Source organism: Hyperolius riggenbachi, chromosome 2 (assembly GCF_040937935.1).
Source record: "Hyperolius riggenbachi isolate aHypRig1 chromosome 2, aHypRig1.pri, whole genome shotgun sequence".
NCBI lineage: Eukaryota > Metazoa > Chordata > Amphibia > Anura > Hyperoliidae > Hyperolius > Hyperolius riggenbachi.
The window spans coordinates 120,217,449-120,237,290 of NC_090647.1; the positions used below are offsets into that span (position 1 = coordinate 120,217,449).

Sequence of the window (19,842 nt, forward strand, 5' to 3'; positions counted from 1 at the left end):
AATGTCATATCGCTGGGTGCAGCTATAAGCTAAACTGCTGGTGCCAAACCAAAAGTGTGTTGTTGCCCATAGCGACCAAATAACATTTCTACATACTATAACTGAATGTATGATAATCTGTTTGCGTCCCAAAGGGCATCAAAAAAACTAACTTGGATCCCCCATACTTAGAAACAGAGATCTAGTCATGGCAGTGTAGACTTCTTCAATCCACAGTAGCAGTTGTAAACCCATCTCTTATCTACTCAAAGGAAAATGGAGGTAGACAGAAGTGGGGCTTCTAATCTAATTCACAGTATCCAACTAGGCTAAACATCACTGGGAGAGAGGGGTTATATAGCATTATACAACAATATATATCGCTATAGGAAGTGTTTCTGATGCTGAAACTAGAGTTGGGCCGAACGGTTCGCCTGCGAACGGTTCCATGCGAACTTCCGTGGTTCGCGTTCGCGTCCCGCAGGCGAACCTTTGCGGAAGTTCGGTTCGCCCCATAATGCACATGGAGGGTCAACTTTGACCCTCTACATCACAGTCAGCAGGCCCAGTGTAGCCAATTAGGCTACACTAGCCCCTGGAGCCCCACCCCCCTTATATAAGGCAGGCAGCGGCGGCCATTACGGTCACTCGTGTGCTGCCTGCGTTAGTGAGAGTAGGGCGAGCTGCTGCAGACTGTCTCTCAGGGAAAGATTAGTTAGGCTTAACTTGTTCCTGTCTGGCTGCATACCTGTGCTGTGAACCCACCACTGCATACCTGTGCTGTGAACCCACCACTGCATACCTGTGCTGTAAACCCACCACTGCATACCTGTGCTGTGAACCCACCACTGCATACCTGTGCTGTGAACCCACCACTGCATACCTGTTCTGTTCAGTGGACCCGCCACTGTATACCTGTTCATTGAACCCACCACTGCATACCTGTGCTGTGAACCCACCACTGCATACCTGTTCTGTGAACCCACCACTGCATACCTGTTCAGTGAACCCGCCACTGCATACCTGTTCTGTTCAGTGAACCCGCCACTGCATACCTGTTCTGTTCAGTGGACCCGCCACTGTATACCTGTGCTGTGAACCCACCACTGCATACCTGTTCTGTTCAGTGGACCCGCCACTGTATACCTGTTCATTGAACCCACCACTGCATACCTGTGCTGTGAACCCACCACTGCATACCTGTTCTGTGAACCCACCACTGCATACTTGTTCTGTTTAGTGAACCCGCCACTGCATACCTGTTCTGTTCAGTGGACCCGCCACTGTATACCTGTTCAGTGAACCCGCCACTGCATACCTGTTGTGTTCAGTGGACCCGCCACTGCATACCTGTTCTGTGAACCCGCCACTGTATACCTGTTCTGTTTAGTGAACCCGCCACTGCATACCTGTTCTGTTCAGTGGACCCGCCACTGTATACCTGTTCAGTGAACCCGCCACTGTATACCTGTTCTGTTTAGTGAACCCGCCACTGCATACCTGTTCTGTTCAGTGGACCCGCCGTGTGACTGGCTGCCTGGCCTGCCCCAAGAAGACTAAGTCGCTCCCAGTCCCTCCACACAGCATGTCTGCCTGCAGGCCGCTTGACTACCTTCTCCGCCACCACCAACAGGGTCCGGGACTCCAGGCGGATTGCTGAATTTTTTAGGCCGCTGCTAGCAGCGGCCGCTGTAATAATTTTTCTGGTGCGTGTACATGACTGCCTAATTTTTCTGGCTGCACTGCGGGCAGCTGCAACAACAAAAGAAAAGGCATGTACATGCGCCCATTCCCCTTCGTGATCATTACCTTGCCGTGGTGAAGGGGCTTGCGTATCACAATGAAGCAATGACCGGCGCCTAGATGAGTGTCTCGGGGGGCACACCCACGATAATAAGGTCGTTGCCTCATTGTGGTCAGACCAAATTTGATCAGCTGGACAGTTACTGTTCTGTCATTCAGCTACATCAGCCAGGCGACCATATGGGCTGTAAAGCCACCAAAACCTGCACTCTCGCCATGGTGTGCACCAGTCCAGCACAGCCGTCACTACACAAACAGCTGTTTGCGGTGCGTTACACGGTGAGTTTGGTGTGTCAGTGTGAAGCAGTACCTTAATTACACTACCTGATTGATGTATACACATGCAAGATGTTTGAAAGCACTTTAGGCCTGTCATTTAGCATTCAATGTGATTTCTGCCCTTAAAACGCTGCTTTGCGTCAAATCCAGATTTTTCCCGGGGACTTTTGGCATGTATCCCACTCCGCCATGCCCCCCTCCAGGTGTTAGACCCCTTGAAACATCTTTTCCATCACTTTTGTGGCCAGCATAATTATTTTTTTTTTCAAAGTTCGCATCCCCATTGAAGTCTATTGCGGTTCGCGAACTTTAACGCGAACCGAACCTTCCGCGGAAGTTCGCGAACCAGGTTCGCGAACCTAAAATCGGAGGTTCGGCCCAACTCTAGCTGAAACCAGAAAAATTACTGTAAAAGTGGGTATCCTGAATAATTTATATGTTCGCCCATGAGTCCGGGTGAGGCGGGTTCCTCGGGCTGCAAAGTCCGGGTGGGGGGGAAGGGGGTGGCACCCGCGTGGGTGTGGGGGGCCGCCGAGCTGGAGGGGGTAGCAGGCGGGGGGGGGGGGTTTGGTTTCAGCAGCAGGGAGGGGGGTTGGACCCCCCTCCCTCACCTGGGTCCCCCGATCTGTGCTCCCCTTCCAACTTTCAAGTGCAGCAGCAGCAGCGTATTAATGCCAGGCAGCGGACAGGGATGATTCACCTCTTCCGCCTTCCAGCGTGCGTTCCACTCTCGTCACTTTCTGCAATGTCGACCCACTGTATTGTAAGTGGGCGGCATCACAGGAAGTGACGAGAGTGGAACGCACGCTGGAACGTGGAAGAGGTGAGTCATCCCCGCCCACTGCCTGGTATTAAAGGAGAACTGTAGAGAGAGGTGTATGGAGGCTGCCATATTTATTTCCATTTAAGCAATACCAGTTACCTGCTGGCTATCCTGCTGATCCTCTGCCTCTAATGCTTTCAGCCATAGACCCTGAACAAGCATGCAACAGATCAGGGCCTTCTGACAATTTTGACAGATATGACAAGCTGCATGCTTGTTTCTGGTGTGATTCAGCCACTACTTCAGCCAAATAGATCAGCAGGGCTGCCAGGAAACTGTTATTGCTTAAAAGGAAATAAATATGGTAGCCTTTATATACTGTACCTCTCACTATAGTTCTCCTTTAATACACTGCTGCTGCACTTAAGCTGGAGGGGGAACGCAGATCGGGGGACTCAGGTCAGGTAGCGGGGTCTGACCCCCCCCCCACTCCCCCCCCCCCCCCCACTCGCCACTGTGCCCAATACCACCTTCCTGCTGCTACCCCCTCCAGCTCGGTGCCCCCCCCCCCCCCTCATTGGCAGTTTCTCACAAGTTTGCCTCAGGCGGCAAAAAGTCTAGAACCGGCCCTGGCTCTGTGGCTTACCAAGTGAATGACTTGCATCCCTCCAATCTATCCTGAACTCGGCTGCTCATCCAATTCTCTTCTTGTTCCTGAACTGCTGTTCCTCTCTGACAAGATCTGCAATGGTTGTCAATTAATGTGGGTATCTACTTCAAAGTCACTTACCTATGAAGCCCTGCACAATCTTTCTCCCCTTTTCATCTACTATATAAATTCTAGCTATCACACAAACCACAACCACCGCCCTACACACAACCTTCTTCTGTTCTCCTCTTAAATCACATCTTCACATACAAGACATCTCACAAGCCTCTCGAATTCCCTTCCAAAGCACATACAGTACATTATTCTCCAACCCTGGAAAACTTAAAGGGCACCCTTAAAGGGAAGGTCCAAGCAAAAAAAAAAAAATGAGTTTCACTTACCTGTGGCTTCTACCAGCCCCATGTAGCCATCCTGTGCCCTCGTAGTCACTCACTGCTGCTCCAGTCCCCCGCTGGCAGCTTTCTGACCTCGGAGGTCAGGGCCACATTGCATACATTTTTACGCATTCCAGCTAGTGCAGGAACAAAAATTTACGCGTTGCACCACTAACGCGTAAAAATGTATGTGTTAATGTTCCTGCACTAGCGGGAATGTGTAAAAATGTATGCAATGTGGCCCTGACCTCCGAGGTCAGAAAGCTGCCAGCGGGGGACTGGAGCAGCAGTGAGTGACTACGAGGGCACAGGATGGCTGCATGGGGCTGGTAGAAGCCCCAGGTAAGTGAAACTCATTTTTTTTTTTTGCTTGGACCTTCCCTTTAAAGAATCACCTTTTAAGACAAGGTTACAAGAATATAACCTAGGAAATGTCCTTTACCATCTGGCTAAGCTTTACTTCTTGCTGAATAAAATCTAAAACACTCCAGATGCACATCCTTATGTATTACCCTACGTTATTTCGCTCCTATTCCTTTAGATTGTAGGTTCACAGGGCAGGGTCCTCTCCTTTCTGGTCATTGTAAGTTGCTGTACATTTTGTCATCCTAGTGTATTGATCTCCCACAATGCATCACTACTGAATATGCAAATTATCTCCTTAAGGGTGGCCATACATGGTACAATTTTTCATTTTTTTTTCGATTAGATAATTTAGTTCGATTATTCCGTTAGATCGAATATAAAGATTTTTCCAGCATGTCCAATCTAATTTTTCTCGAAAAGACAGGATAATCGTTCGAATTTCTTGATCGAAAAAAAAAATATTTTTAACTTTCATTCGATTTGATCATTTAGATTGAATAAACGGGATGATCAAACGTTTTTATTGTACCATGTATGGCCACCATAAGCCCTTGAATCTCCTTACATACCTTCTGTTTTAAGAAGCCAAACTACACTGAGCGTTGGGTTTTTAGTAGGTCCCTTTTAGTTTCCTATACTTTCCTAGTACTTTTGAGTATTCTGTTTTTCTAGTATCCTGGTCACTGTAACATTTTATGTTGTCTACTAACCCTGTATTGTGTACCAATGTCTGTATTTTTATATAACCATGTTTGTTTCTTACTCTGTACCACACATGAAAAAAGATGTTGCTTTATGAATCATTAATAATAGTAATAATAACAATGTTTAAGATTATAGGGAAACGAAAGAGCAAATGCTCCCCTGGTTGAACACAAAACAGAAATTCATTACCTTTCATTGTTGGTGTTGTGCGGGACACTTTTTTCCTCTGATGTGGGGACATAGATAACGTGGACTGAAAAAAAGAGATAAGAAAAAGTCACACTGTTACATATCACTGTGATATCACCAGCTTAGTACAGAGATTGACTGGTGTTTCATGAAAACAACTTTCATGTCTAACGACTAGAAGGATTATTCTAACCATGACATGAAGCAAAAATGCTGAGTTCATGTAACTAAGACATCTGGAAATTTGGGCGCAAGGTAAAGCTGAAAAATGGCTCACCCGGCTCCTGTAAAAGTCCGGGCGGTGTTAATTACCATTACCCCTCCAGGCCACCTTTGATTAGAGCAGGGGTCTCAAACTCAATTTACCCGGGGGCCGCAGGAGGCAAAGTCAGGATGAGGCTGGGCCGCATAAGGGAGTTCACGTGTCCCCGCCGCAAAACGAGGGCTGCAGAGCCCAGAAATCGCCCCGGGGGCAATCCGCCGGCATTTCCTGGAAGGGGCAGAGCTTTCAGCTTCAGCTCTGCCCCTCCTGACGTCAATCGCGGCGGATCGCCGCCTCTGCCCGCCCACTCTAAACATAAAAAAAAAATTGGGAAAATAGGAAAAAATGCCCGGAATCTTCATACAGCCATATTACGGCTGTATAGCGATCCCTGGCCAAAGCGCTGCGGCTGCGTATGGACCCCCTGGAAACTCTGTCAGGAAATGTATTGCTCTTTCTTTTGATACATGTAAAATTACACTACCGTTAGGCTTGCTACTAAAAGTGACATTTACCGCATTTAAAAGTATACTATTTTCCTTCGAAACTTTAAAATCGATTTTCTCAAGAACTATAAGGTCTTTTTGAAAAATTGTTTTTTCCTCTTATTCCTAATGATCTCCTTAACATATCCTGCAAATTTAGGGTTTCTAGCATTTAAGGTGGATTTGCTATTAACCATTAAAGTCGGCGGGTTTTTAAATGTGTATTTTTTTCCTTTGCAACTTTAAAATCGATTTTCTCAAAAACTATAAGGCCAATTTGAAAATTTTTTTTTCCTCTTGTAGCCACTGGGGGCCCCTACAAGCTCTGGGGCCCTGGGGCCACAAAATATTGTATCGCGGGCCGCAAATGGCCCGCGGGCCGCGAGTTTGAGACCCCTGGATTAGAGGGTAAAGTGTAATTTAGCTGCCAGTTATTGCTGGTGGGCAAATTACGCTGTTTCATTCCCATTTAAAATCCTGGTCCCTAAGCAGGATGAGCATAGCACCCTTCTCTTTAGACGCCATAGTACCTGTCTCCTTTGAATGGCTCAATAAAATCTGGATCTTAATCTACCACCCAGAGACTTCCTTTGCCATTATATTTTAACCAAGACACCAAATGTCTCATTCTCCCTTATTTCAGATAGGACATGTAACCTTCCATGGCCATCCTATTAATTAGTCTCAGTGACTGAGACTTCAGAAGACTCCTCTCCTCCTATTGCAGATGGAAACCCTTGACTCTGTAACAAGAATGGATGAATTGCACTGAAGCACGTGTTTTAGTTCACCAGAATTATCATTATAGGGAGATCTCCTTTAAAAAAGAAAACCAAGCATCATTTTTAACTTTCAGGGCAGCTCAATAGCAAATTAAACATGCATGCTAAAAATGTGGTTCATTATTTTTACCTCATCTCTACATTTAAGCGTTAATTACAGACATATTCCTTCTACTTCCTGTACTTCTTCCATCTGGCAAGACAGTCCCAAGCAACAGAAGATGGAAGGCAGATGAAGGACTCACCTAATTAGAATGAATTGCCCACAAGCTTAGATCAAACAAACCCATTAAGCATTAGGAAAGGGGGGGGGGGTGACTGTACTTCAAACAGATAACATTAGTAACACTTGATGAATTTCACACCGACCCTGCATAATTGCAGTGAAAAGGGAACAGGGGGGTTAACTTATCAAACATGGCAGCCCTTCCAACTATTTGAAACCAGGAGCCGGAACGGGCAGCCACGGATCACATCGGCTCCTGATCTTTTCCCCTTGTTTCAGCTTGCAGTTAGTTAGAGTAGCAGTAGTTGTTAGTTTTGTAGTTTTGTAGTGTTAGTCTTTTAAGCTAGTAAAGTAGTAGCAGCAGTAGTGTATATAGTAAGTAGCATGTAGATGTATATAGGGCAGCTTGCAGCTCTCGCTGTGCAGGACAGATCCCAGCTGCAGCCACCTCTCATACCGCTGCGCACCCGCCTGCCTGCAATCTCTCTCACCTCGGTTCCTGACCCGATGACGCGGCTTGCCAGCTCTCTGCCAAACTTTCTGGGTCTCCGACAAAGCTCCGGGTGCTCCTGGCCTCCTCCCAAACAGCCTCGGATCCTCCATCACCCTTGCCGCCTCCAAGGAATCCAGACGCCCAAGCCACTCAGCTCACCGCTAGAGGACTCAGCCCTTGACTGCTGAAAAGACCCGTGTGCCTGCTGGATGCCCTCAGTAACGACACCACACGCTGTGCCCTCTGCCTCACCGAACATCCCCACACGCAGCTCCAAGGCAGCAGACCCGGCCGAGTACATCTCCACCACGCGCTGCCCACGTGGCCGCCTCCCTCCGGCTTCTTAAAGGCATACACAGCCGCATCACAGGAACCAGCAGCTTGGACCACCAGCATCTACAAAACACCAGCATCTACCTGTAAGTGCCTCTCCACCTGTAATTTGACTGTTTCCCTTACTATAATGCTGTGTTTTGGGCCCTTTTTCACCTCTCCTGCTACTGGCCACACAACCCGACCCCTCATCATGGCCCATCCAGCTCAGGGCTTCAGGGCATATCCCCCTGCTCCCCCTGCATCCTGCTCCCACTAAGCACCCCTCCTGCTCCTCTCGCATACCGCTTGAAAGGGTCTACCCCGGGCTTGACGCCAAATTGCACCTTTTCCCATCGAGGGGCCCTCCTACCTCCTCCCCTGCATTGAACTTTCGTCTAAACCCCAAATGTAGTACAAGATGGCAACGATTATCCGCAATCCTCAGCAGCCACTCTCATGCACCACTAGCCAGGCAAAGTGGGGCCTCACGAGCCAAGATCTGCAGAGGCCATACTCCCTTCCAGGGCAGCACACCATCACCCACTCACGGGAGGAACTCCTGAAATGGGAGGTCTTTGCTGCCAGTGATACAGAGACAGCTGCGCTCCTGTGGAACATGGTCTGTGCCCACCTCAACCACCTCACCAGTACCACCAAGCGGGCTCCAAACAAACGCCGCTACAGAGGCTGCAGGTCAGGTGCACTCGTGAGACTCAAAAGGAGAGGTGTGCTGCGCGCACCCCTCCCTGCCATTCTACTAGCAAATGTTCGATCCCTCCAAAACAAGCTGGACGAACTGCTTATTCTGCTCGGCAGCAAACACGTGCTTGCAGGGTGCACACCTATCCTCTGCTTCACAGAGACCTGGCTGAAGGACAACATCCCGGACAACTCTGTGCTCCTACCAGGATACAGCCTCATCCGAGCGGATCGCAATCTGTCCCTATCCGGCAAAAGCAAAGGGGGTGGCATCTGCCTCTATATCAACACTGCTTGGTGCTCCAACACCACCACCCTGTTCAAGTGCTGCACTCCAGACATTGAGCTCCTTATCTCAAACTGCAGGCCTATGTACTCCCCCAGAGAGTTCTCCTCCTTTGTCCTTGTCGCGGTATACATCCCGCCAAATGCCGACACCGCAGCCGCCCTCCGCAAGCTAAGTGACTCCATCACACGGTGGGAGACATCCCTCCCAGACTCCCTCTTCATCATCATGAGGGACTTCAACAAAGCCAACCTCCCTCAGGAGCTGCCCCGCTACAGACAGCACATAACGTGCCCCACCAGGCAGGAGAACACCCTGGATCACTGCTACACTGTGCTTAAGGATGCATACAAGGCTACTCCATGGGCTGCCCTCGGCAACTCTGACCACTGCCTCATCCACCTGCTCCTCACCTACAGAAGGCAGCTTACGACCGCTAAACCAGCCCTGAGGACTGTGAAAAAATGGACAGAGGAGGCAAAGCAGCAACTTCAGGCCTGCTTCGAATGTACCGACTGGACAGCCCTGGAGTCACCTTGTCTGGAGGAATGGGCCGGCAATGTTACATCCTACATCAGCTTCTGCGAGGAGTCATGCATCCCGACGAAGACCTTCAAAGTCTTCCCCAACAGTAAGCCGTGGTTCAACGGCAAGCTACACCGGCTCCGGAAACTCAAGGCGGTAGCTCACAAATCCGGCACCCCTGAGGAGTTCAGAGAGGCCAGGAACGCCCTAAACCGTGAACTCAAGATAGCGAGGAGGAACTACTCGGACAAGCTGCGCCTGAGTCTCCAGTCTAACAATCCACGCGAAGTCTGGGGAGGCTTAAGGGCAGCCACAAGCCTAAAACCTCCCCCTCAGCACGCACCACCTAGCACAGACCTTGCTGAGAAACTCAACGAGTTCTATTGCAGATTCGAGAAGGAACCCTCCGCACTCGGAACACTAGAAACCCCACCCAGGGGGTCACCAACCTCAGCTCCGGTACCAGTCCTGGAAGCTGACGTCCTGAAACACCTCCAGCGGCTCAACCCCAGGAAGGCCTCGGGCCCGGACGGCGTATCATCAATGTGCCTGAGAACCTGCGCAACCGAGCTCGCTCCTGTCCTCTCCTCTCTTTTCAGCAAATCACTGAAGGAGGGCAAAGTACCTGCCTGCTTTAAAAAATCCACGATCATCCCGGTACCCAAGAAGCCGGGGATCTCTGATCTTAACAACCACAGGCCCGTAGCCCTTACTCCCACCATCATGAAGATCCTGGAAAGACTGGTCCTCTCTCACCTTAAGCGATTCACTGACCCCCTCCTGGACCCACTTCAATTTGCATACAGGGCAAACAGGTCCATCGAGGACGCCATTAACATTGCTCTGACTTACATCACAGAACACCTCGATGGTCCCGACACCTATGCCAGGATCCTTCTCCTTGACTTCAGCTCGGCCTTCAATACAATCTGCCCAAACATCCTATACGACAATCTGGTACAACTTGGCCTCGACCTCACTCTGTGCTCCTGGATCAAGGACTTCCTCACAAACAGGACGCAACTGGTGAAGCTTGGCAGCTGCTCCTCACAGGAGAGAACCACAAACACAGGTGCCCCGCAAGGGTGCGTACTGTCCCCAATCCTGTTTTCTCTTTACACAAACAGGTGCACATCAACCGAAAACTCTGTCAAGGTTATAAAATTTGCAGATGACACCACCATCCTTGGCCTTATTGGCAGGGACGGTGAACTTGCATACCGGAACGAGATTGAACGCATCTGCAAATGGTGTAAGGACAACCAGCTGGTACTCAACACAGCAAAGACAGTTGAACTGATAGTGGACTTCAGAAGGCGCCCTCCCACACTTGACCCAGTCTCCATTGAAGGCACCAACGTCTCCAGGGAGTCGAGTGTCCGCTTCCTAGGCGCCACCATCACCAAGGACTTAAAGTGGGCTGAGAACACCTCCAAGGTCCAGAAGAAGGCCCAGCAGAGGTTGTTCTTCCTGAGGCAGCTGAGGAAATTTGGGATGCCGCGGGAACTGATGACAACATTTTATACTGCCACCATTGAGTCAATTATTTGCTCCTCCATCGTCGTCTGGTACACAGGCGCTACCGCGAGTGACAGACTCAAGCTTCAGAGAGTTATCAACACCGCAGAGAGAATCATTGGGTCACCGCTTCCACCTCTGGACCTCCTACACACCTCCAGACTGCGGTCGAGAGCAAATAAAATACGGAACGACCCCTCTCACTCCGGTAGTCGCTACTTTGTTCGCCTGCCATTGGGTCGCCGCTACAGATCCATCCCCACCAAGACCACCAGACATTTAAATACTTTCTTTCCCCAAGCCATCCGCTTGCTGAACTCGAGCCACCACACTCGTAAAACACGTTAGTCTGCACTGCTGCCTATATCATATCATGTTGTAACCTTGTTAGTAAATGTTTGTTTTGGTGTAATCTCTCTGCCCCCTAAACTATACTCTATCTATCGCATTATTTTTTGATCTGTTTGTACTGTCTTCTCGATCTGTTTGTATAACAAATTTTCTAGGCCGTGTGTTCCACAAAAAATTCCGGGTGCGATATTTGTTGCACTTGGCGAATAAACTGATTCTGATTCTGATTCTGATTCTAAGATCTATTTAAGGACAGCCTTTCTCACCAACAGGGTTAAAAACCAATGGGGATCTCTGATTGACCATCATGGGTCTTTTTACACCATATGATTTTAATTCTCTGTGTATAGTGCATATTATGTGCCACATACATAGGAGCCAAATTAGCTATGTTGTAATTCTTTCAAGTAATATTTGCATCACATGGCATTTGAAATAACCCCATCCAAAGACTGGAAGTACAGGCTGTAAGTTGTAGAAAGCGCAGAACAAAGAATTTATAAACTGTTAAGTAGTTCAGCAGACTCCCTATCAGTCCATCGGATGGAATCACAGGGACACCGAGCTGATTTGAAAGAGGCAATTGAGATCAAGAAAAGAAAATCATCATCACACAAGCCCTAATTATAATAATTACATGCTGGGCTTCAGTGAGACACTAGACAGGCAGCAATACAGAGACGTAGCTAAGTTTTTCAGTGACCGGGGACAAATACAGTTATCACGCCGCCTGGGGGCTCCTGTGGCGCACATGTAGCCTATTATGGGGTGTACATATTGTATCACCGCCGGTGAGTTGGGTGCAGGCTGAGCTTATTGATGGCTCTCCTATTGATGGCTAAACTCCCTTTCGGTGTTAAATACTATTCCCCCTCCGAGTTGTAGCAACTTGCAGGGAGATGTAATTCGGGGTCTGGCAATCGCCAAATTATTCTTGAGTGCTGTGCGCCAAAGTAACCTGCTTCGATGGGTACATTTTGTTGCCAAAACCTTTAGCAATAAGTGGATGCTGAACTAACTCAATAATGAACCTATGGGGCCAAATGACATATGTGTAGCATTGGATCCTGGGCAAAAAAAAAAACTGCACTGAAAGTAGGTACTTTATCGATGATAAGGAGGAGGGCTGGAGAGAGGCGGTGAGTGGATGGGAAGTGGGCAGAGAACAGGATAGAGCAGGAGAGAAGATCTGCCCATCCTTATTCTTTCAAAGTTGCTGAAGGGACCAGAAGGCATTGGGGATGGTGTGGTCCGATACAGTGCACAACAGATGCTGCGCCTGGGGAAATATGTCCCCCACCCCTTAGCTACGCCTCTGCAGCGATGATGTGCATAATGTTTTAACTCTATGCAACTAATCACAGATCATCTTCAATTCTAGGTTCAGGAAACAGAAACCAGATTGATTTGCTGTATAAATCATCCTGATGTCTCAATGATTGACTGAGCTGTGCTTTGTGAACGGCTCTGGAAGGGTTGCAGCAATCCCAATTCATTTCCTTTCAAAGTTAAAGGTATCTGAAGCACGCTAATTAAATTGTGACACTGACATCTCGTCTCTTGGCCGGTGGGAGAAAGCTGGAGGAAATTCGCAAGCATTCAAGCTGATACATTAAGATAATTCTATTTTTTAGCAGGCAGGAAAGTCATTTTCCTATGCACATCAGTAGTGTTAAATCCTGAAACTTTGAAGCATGTAAATCAGTAAACTGTCATTTCATCCTGTGCAGAATACAGATGACTGTATGCACAGCGGTTCCCTGGGGTGCAGTGGTTAAGCAGCGGGCTCCACTATGAGCTGTGATATATTGGCTTCACACATTGCTGTAGCATGCTGCAATTCTATTTAATTCTATCTCACGAAGCATCATGTGGCCAGGCACACGCAATACACCTCACAGGTTAATGATACCTTAAAAACCAGATGTGACTGACAAAATCAAATGGAATTTGTCTATACTGAATTAAAGGCAGGTCAACAAAAGAATTGAGCAGCATTCTAAACACACTTCTGTCATATGATGAAAAATACAAGGCATGGTCCAATTAGCCCCAAAAGGGAAAAATTCCTTCCCGACTCCAGATGGCAATCAGATAAAATCCCTGGATCAACATCATTAGGCATTACCTAGTAATTGTAGCCATGGATGTCTTTCAACGCAAGGAAAGCATCTAAGTAGTGCTGGGCGTAATGGAAAAAACTACACTTACGGATAATTACGCGTAATTTTACGCTATTACGCATTACGGAATTACGGTTACGGCGTAGACAATTATCTACGTTTCGTGTCTGTAATTACGCATGGTCCTTATGCAATTACGCGTAAGAATACCGTAAGGCAGGTTGTTACGGAACGGTCTTACGCTTAATTTTCCTACTAGCAATTAATGCGTAAGGCCATGCTCGCAAGCGGAAAAGTTGACGCATGGATCAATGTTAGGTAGCCGCCGACTTTAAGGGTTAATAGCAAAGCCCCCTTAATTGCTAAGAGCCTCAAATTTGGAGAATATATTAAGGAGATCAGAAGGAATAAGAGGAAAACATTTTTTTTCAAAAAGACCTTATAGTTTTTCAGAAAATCGATTTTAAAGTTTCAAAGGAAAAATGTATACTTTGAAAAACCCGCCGAATTTAACGGTTAATAGCAAAGCCTGCTTAAAATTTAGGAACACCAAATTCCCAGGGTATATTAAGGGGATCAGTGGAAATAAGAGGAAATTTTTTTTTTCAAAAAGACCTTATAGTTTTTGAGAAAATCGATTTTTAAGTTTCAAGGGGAAAAATGTCTTTTAAATGCGGAAAATGTCAGTTTTTTTTGCACAGGTAACAATAGTGTATTATTTTCATAGATTCCCCCAAGTGGGAAGAGTTTTACTTACTTCGTTCTGAGTGTGGGAAATATAAAAAAAAAACGATGTGGGGTCCCCCTCCCAGACCTCTTTAACCCCTTGTCCTGCATGCAGGCTGGGATAGCCAGAATGCGGAGCACCGGCCGCGTGGGGCTCTGCACCCTGACTATACCAGCCCGCATGGTCCATGGATTGGGAGGTCTCGGAAGGGGAGGGGCAGCCAAGCTTTCCCCTCCCCCTCCGAGCCCTTGTCCAATCCAAGGACAAGGGGCTCTTCTCCACCTCCGATGGGCGGTGGAGGTGGAGGCTGCGATTTCCTGGGGGGGGGGGTTCATGGTGGCATCTGGGAGTCCCCTTTAAAAAGGGGTCCCCCAGATGCCCACCCCCCCCTCCCAGGAGAAATGAGTATAGGGGTACTTGTACCCCTTACCCATTTCCTTTAAGAGTTAAAAGTAAATAAACACACAAACACTTAGAAAAAGTATTTTAATTGAACAAAAAACATAACCACGAAAAAAGTCCTTTAATATTCTTAATTAACCACTAATACTTACCTGTCCCTTTAAAAAAATGATCCCTCGCAATAGCCTCGGAAATGTTCTATCAGTTACAATGTAACAAAGTTATTACAATGTAACAACTTTGTTACATTGTAACTACGCCGCACCCGACGTCACTCGCCGCTCAGCCGCCGCATACACCTACGCGTCCTTGCAGGACGCTAAGTCCCCGCCGGCTCCCGCTGTCCACCCCTCCCACTTCTGTCACCCACATGTCACCCACATGTGGGTGACATGTGGGAGAGGCGGGGAGGGCAGCGGGAGCCGGCGGGACTTAGCGTTCTGCACGGACCCGACAGAGCTCTGAGCTATATAGCTCAGAGCTCTCTAAGCATCTTTGAATTTGGGCTCCAAGGAGCCCCATTGGTCCTTTGCAGACCAATGGGGTTCTTTCAAACCCGACCCCATTGGCCGGGTCCTTGCAGGACGCTAAGTCCCGCCGGCTCCCGCTGCCCTCCCCGCCTCTCCCACATGTCACCCACATGTGGGTGACAGATGTGGGCGGGGTGGACAGCGGGAGCCAGCAAAACACACAGCAAAAGTGGCAAAGAAATGGTTAGCAGACAACAATATTCAAGTTTTGGAGTGGCCCAGCCAGAGCCCTGCGTTGAATCCAATTCAGAATTAGTGGAGTGCGCTAAAGATCAGGTTGATGGCAAGAAGACCCTCCAACCTGAAAGATTTGGAGCTCATTGCTATCGAGGAATGGGCTTAAATTCCTGTGGAGACATGCAAAAAGCTGGTCTGCAATTATAGGAGGCGTTTGATTGCTGTAATAACAAATAATGGCTTTTTCTTATTGATTATTGAGAAGGGTATAAATAATTTTGGACTGGACACTTTTTGTTCAAATGTAAACACACGCTGAGAAATGTTTTTTTTTTCCCCATAATAATGTCTCGCGTACATCCTCTTATTATCTTTTGGGAGACACCTATGTCATGTCCCATCAAAAAAGTACTTGCAGGTTGAATAAAAGTAACTTTAAGTCAAAATTTGCCAGGGGTATGAATAATTATGGGCAGCACTGTATTTTAAAAATTCTGCAAACTGGTGTTCCTAGGTGACATGCGACAGCTGCTCCTGACAGTACCTCTGCCACTCCAAGCAGTCAGGCTGCACTGTTGCCTTCTTCACAGACACTTATATAGCCTAGGTTCTCAACACATGGTGCGCAATGCGCATACCCCAAAGGGGACTTCAGTTAGCCTCAGGAGGTACTTGAATGTGTCATAGGCGATGTTGGCCTACACACTCAATAATGGGAGTACATGCTGTAATAATGTTGAGATACACTGAATTATAGAGGCTTCAGAGAAAAAGAGGATACGTCTACAGTAAAAAAAACTCTCCTGGAGAACTCAGCCACAGTTTTCTTTTCCTTTCTTTTTCATTTCCTGAGGTGAGATACAGTTCGAAGCAGAAATATGGGCATAAATATGCATACATTATTTTCCCTGGAAGCTCTGCTTCATATTGCTGTTCACATGAAAGCTTTTACTCTCCCACATTACTATATAAAACATTGCTAGCAAAGGTGATTATGCCATTACCTGCACAATGTTCATGTTTGGTACAGCAGTTACAGAGAAATTTCCTCTGTAAAGTCATGTAACTCAGAATCCATTCACAAAAGCCTGCAGCTGCAAAGAGAGTTTGTGCTCCCCATGTAGGGGACAACTCTCACTGCTGACAAGAGAATAACCCCAACCACCTCTTCTGCATACTATTTACAGAATGGATCCAATCCAATTCATTTTTTATTCAAGTTTTCTCCTAGGTGATATTTTCACATCTTATCACTATTATTATTATTATTGATTTGTCACTAAAATGCATTTTAAAGCGGATCCGAGATGAAAAACTAACTATAACAAGTAACTTGTCTATATATCTTATCTAAAGTTTAGATAAATCTAGCTGCAAACAGCTTCAATAGAATATGATTATTTCTTCCTGTGATACAATTACAGCAGCCATGTTGTTTGTAAATATTACACACAGGCAAGCTTATCTGCATCTTCAGCACTCAGCCTGGGAAAAAAAAACCTAATCCCCCCTCCTCCTCCCTCCTCCCCTCTGCCACTGAAATCTCTGGCTAGTAATACCTCCCCCTCCGCCTGCCCAGACTGATTTCCCATCAGCCCTTGCTACTGTCTGAAAATGCCAAGGCTCTCTAAAAAGCTGTGGGCGAGGCTTGTTTAGTTTATAGGGAATTAGGGTATTAAAACAAAAACAAAAAAGTATTTGGCTTAAGGAATGCCCTATAAACAATAGGAAAGGAACACAATTATGCAATGAGTAAAAGTTCATCTCGGATCCACTTTAAGCCACTAGCAAGCAAGAAAATACTTAGAATAATTCTGACAGTACTATCTCACTTACTTTTTGGTACTTTTTCAAATGCAGAGTGATGAAAAGGTATTTTAAAAAGAAGACAAAAAATTATCTCCAAGGAGAAAACTTAGGAGAAACAGTGAATTGGATCAGGCCCTTTATATCTTTGTTACCCTATGGCAGTGTTCTCACATGGGTGTTTTGCGATTAGCGCCAATCGCAAACGGATTACTTGCAGCAGTTTTGGTGCTTATAAAGCGCTGACAAAGATCGCTCTGAAATCACGAAAGGTGATTTTTTACCACACTAATCGCTAAGCGCATCTGTTTTGGGCTTTCAGATGTGAACGGGGGCTTACAGTAGATACACAAATAATCACAAACGCAGTCATGAATTGTTTTGCTGGTCTAACAAGCGCTGCATCACCTCAGTGTAAGTTGTTCACCTAGTGCTAGTGAGTGATGTTCATAAAACACGTTTCTTGAAATTTTAATGCATCATCTAAAGCAGTGTTCCCCAACCCTGTCCTCAAGGCCCAATGTTTTGTGGAAATCCACAGAGGTAGTTAATCAGCTCTGCTGAGACACTAATTACCTCACCCGTGCATGTTTGTGGTTTTCGGTAAACCATGCACTGTTGGTGGGCCTTGAGGACAGGGTTGGGGAACTCTGATCTAGAGTATTTCTTGTGCATCTACAAATAAGAGCCGGCATGGAGAGAGATTTTTTTTTGGGGGGGTGGGGGGAGATTGGAGGAGGTGGGAGGAGTCTCCTCCTTGACCTAGTCTCATGGCATTTTCAGTACATGCGAGGTGTGGATGATTGAAGTATTTGTGTAGATATCAGACTAGGTCTTCCAGAGGTAGGATCGATCTTATAATCCATCTGAGGTCTACGGTCAGATAAACAATTTAATTAGCCTTTTCTCCAAAAAGGGCACTGTTGTTTCCTAGAAAACGTACCTTTTGTAAAGTATTAGGGACCCATTCTTCATCAATATCTGTTGGTAGGAAAAAGAAAAAAAGTTTATTCAACTCTCCATTTTGATTAAAGGTAAATTTGCTGTATTAAGCTTGCCTCTCTGTATTGCAGGGGATTAAAAGCAATACATATAAAAAACAAGTACCGGTATATTAACAAAAAAACAAACAAAAAAACCTATAAATTCCATGTAAACAATCATGCAATGCAGGGACGTAACTACAAATCACGGGGGCACCCAGCAAAACTTTGATGCCCCCCCCCCCTCCCCAATGCCCACACCCCTTCCCTTCTTCCCTTGCCTCCCCATGGTGAGCCTCACAGCCTGGGGGCCCATCTCACAAGGGTCATAAAAGAAGTGTGGCCATCATAATCTTCACACCCATAACAAGTGTAGCCACAAAAACACCTGATCTGAAGGATGGAGCCCTTTATCAGAGGGAGTGACGTCAGGGCCGGTTTAAGCAGCAATGGGGCCCCAGGGCAAAATAAACCTGGGGGGCCCCCCCAACATATACCCCGGAACAAAAATCGGCATTAGGGGACCTTTTTTGCAGCTGGTATAGTCAGGGTGTGAAGTCCCAATCGGTCGGAGCTCCACATTCTGGCTATCCCAGCCTGCATGGGGGACAAGGGGTTAAAAAGTTTCAGGAGGGGGGACCCCACATAATTTTTTTTAAAAAAAATTCCCACACTCTAAATATAATTTTTTTTTTGGGAAAATAGGAAAAAATGCCAGGGATCTTCATACATCCATATTGCGGCAGTATAGCGATCCTGGCCAAAGCGCTGCGGCTGCATATAGACCCCCTGGATACCCCGTCAGGAAATTTATTGCGCTTTCGTTTGATGCATGTAAATTTACACTACCGTTAGGTTTGCTACTAAAAGTGACATTTACCGCATTGAAAAGTATACTTTTTTCCTTCTGAACTTTAAAATCGATTTTCTCAAAAACTATAGGGTCTTTTTGAAAAATTGTTTTTTCCTCTTATTCCTAATGATCTCCTTAACATATCCTGCACTTCTGCATCCCACGCCGGCGCGCTGACGTCATCGGACGTCCGCCGGGCTGTACTGCGCAGGCGCAGAACTACTGCGCATGCGCAGTACAGCCCGGAGGACGTCCGATGACGTCAGCGCGCCGGCGTGGGACGCAGAAGTGCCAGGACTTGGAGCGCAGAAGAGCCCGACCTGGCAGCCGGCCTGGCCAGGTCGGGTCGGCCACCGGAGACCACGGGAGCCTGCGGAGCGGCGGCGAGGGCACCTCCTGCCTGCCACGGGCTGGAGGAAGCCCCAGGAAAGTGGAAATTGATTTTTATTTTTTCTCCACCCTCCCTGAACCTTCCCTTTAAAGCCCTGTGTAACCCTTCCAATGCTGGTCTAGTAAAAAAAAAAATGCTGGTTGCATATAATATACTGTAAATAATGTTTTAGAGCAAAGTTAAAATGCAGGGTTATATTCCGCTTTAAAGTCGGCAGGTTTTTAAATGTGTATTTTTTTTTCCTTTGAAACTTTAAAATCGATTTTCTCAAAAACTATAAGGCCGATTTGAAAAAAAAATGTTTCCTCTTGTAGCCACTGGGGGCCCCTACAAGCTCTGGGGCCCTGGGGCAGCTGCCTCCTTTGCCTTAATGGTAGCGCCGGCCCTGAGTGACGTAGTAGTGGGGCCCCCTTTCAGCTCTGGGCCTTTCTGCATTTTCAGGAGCTGCTCCCCTGTAGTTACAACCCTGATGCAATACTATTTATAGACGATTGAAGTACTATATTGAGGACAGCACTATCAAGGAAGCAGGGGCATAACAAGAAATCACTGCCCCCCTCCCCCCTGTAAAACTTTGGATGGGGCCCCCTCCCTACCTTACTTCTCCAGCATCACTACAGTACAGAGCACTTGGGGAGAGGGTGCAGACGTTGGGGGCTGGGCACTGTACACAAGACCCTTCTGCACACTGAATAAGGACCACAAATCTTGGTCTACAAAACTTTGCATGATTTCTTCTCAGTGGCTAAACAGATGCAGTCATTATAACAATTGTACAGA

General features: G+C 47.0%; 1 protein-coding gene across 2 annotated transcripts in view; it reads right to left on the reverse strand.

Annotated features, from left to right (window-relative positions):
• Positions 1-19,842, reverse strand: part of PPP1R1A (protein phosphatase 1 regulatory inhibitor subunit 1A) — a 263,501-nt gene that overhangs the window by 56,540 nt on the left and 187,119 nt on the right. For both annotated transcript variants that reach the window (XM_068265113.1, XM_068265114.1), the window contains exons 3-4: positions 17,779-17,816; positions 5,129-5,192 (exon numbers count right to left, since the gene is read on the reverse strand). In XM_068265113.1, coding sequence (XP_068121214.1) covers positions 5,129-5,192; positions 17,779-17,816 — 102 coding nt within the window. The remainder of the gene's footprint in view (positions 1-5,128; positions 5,193-17,778; positions 17,817-19,842) is intronic.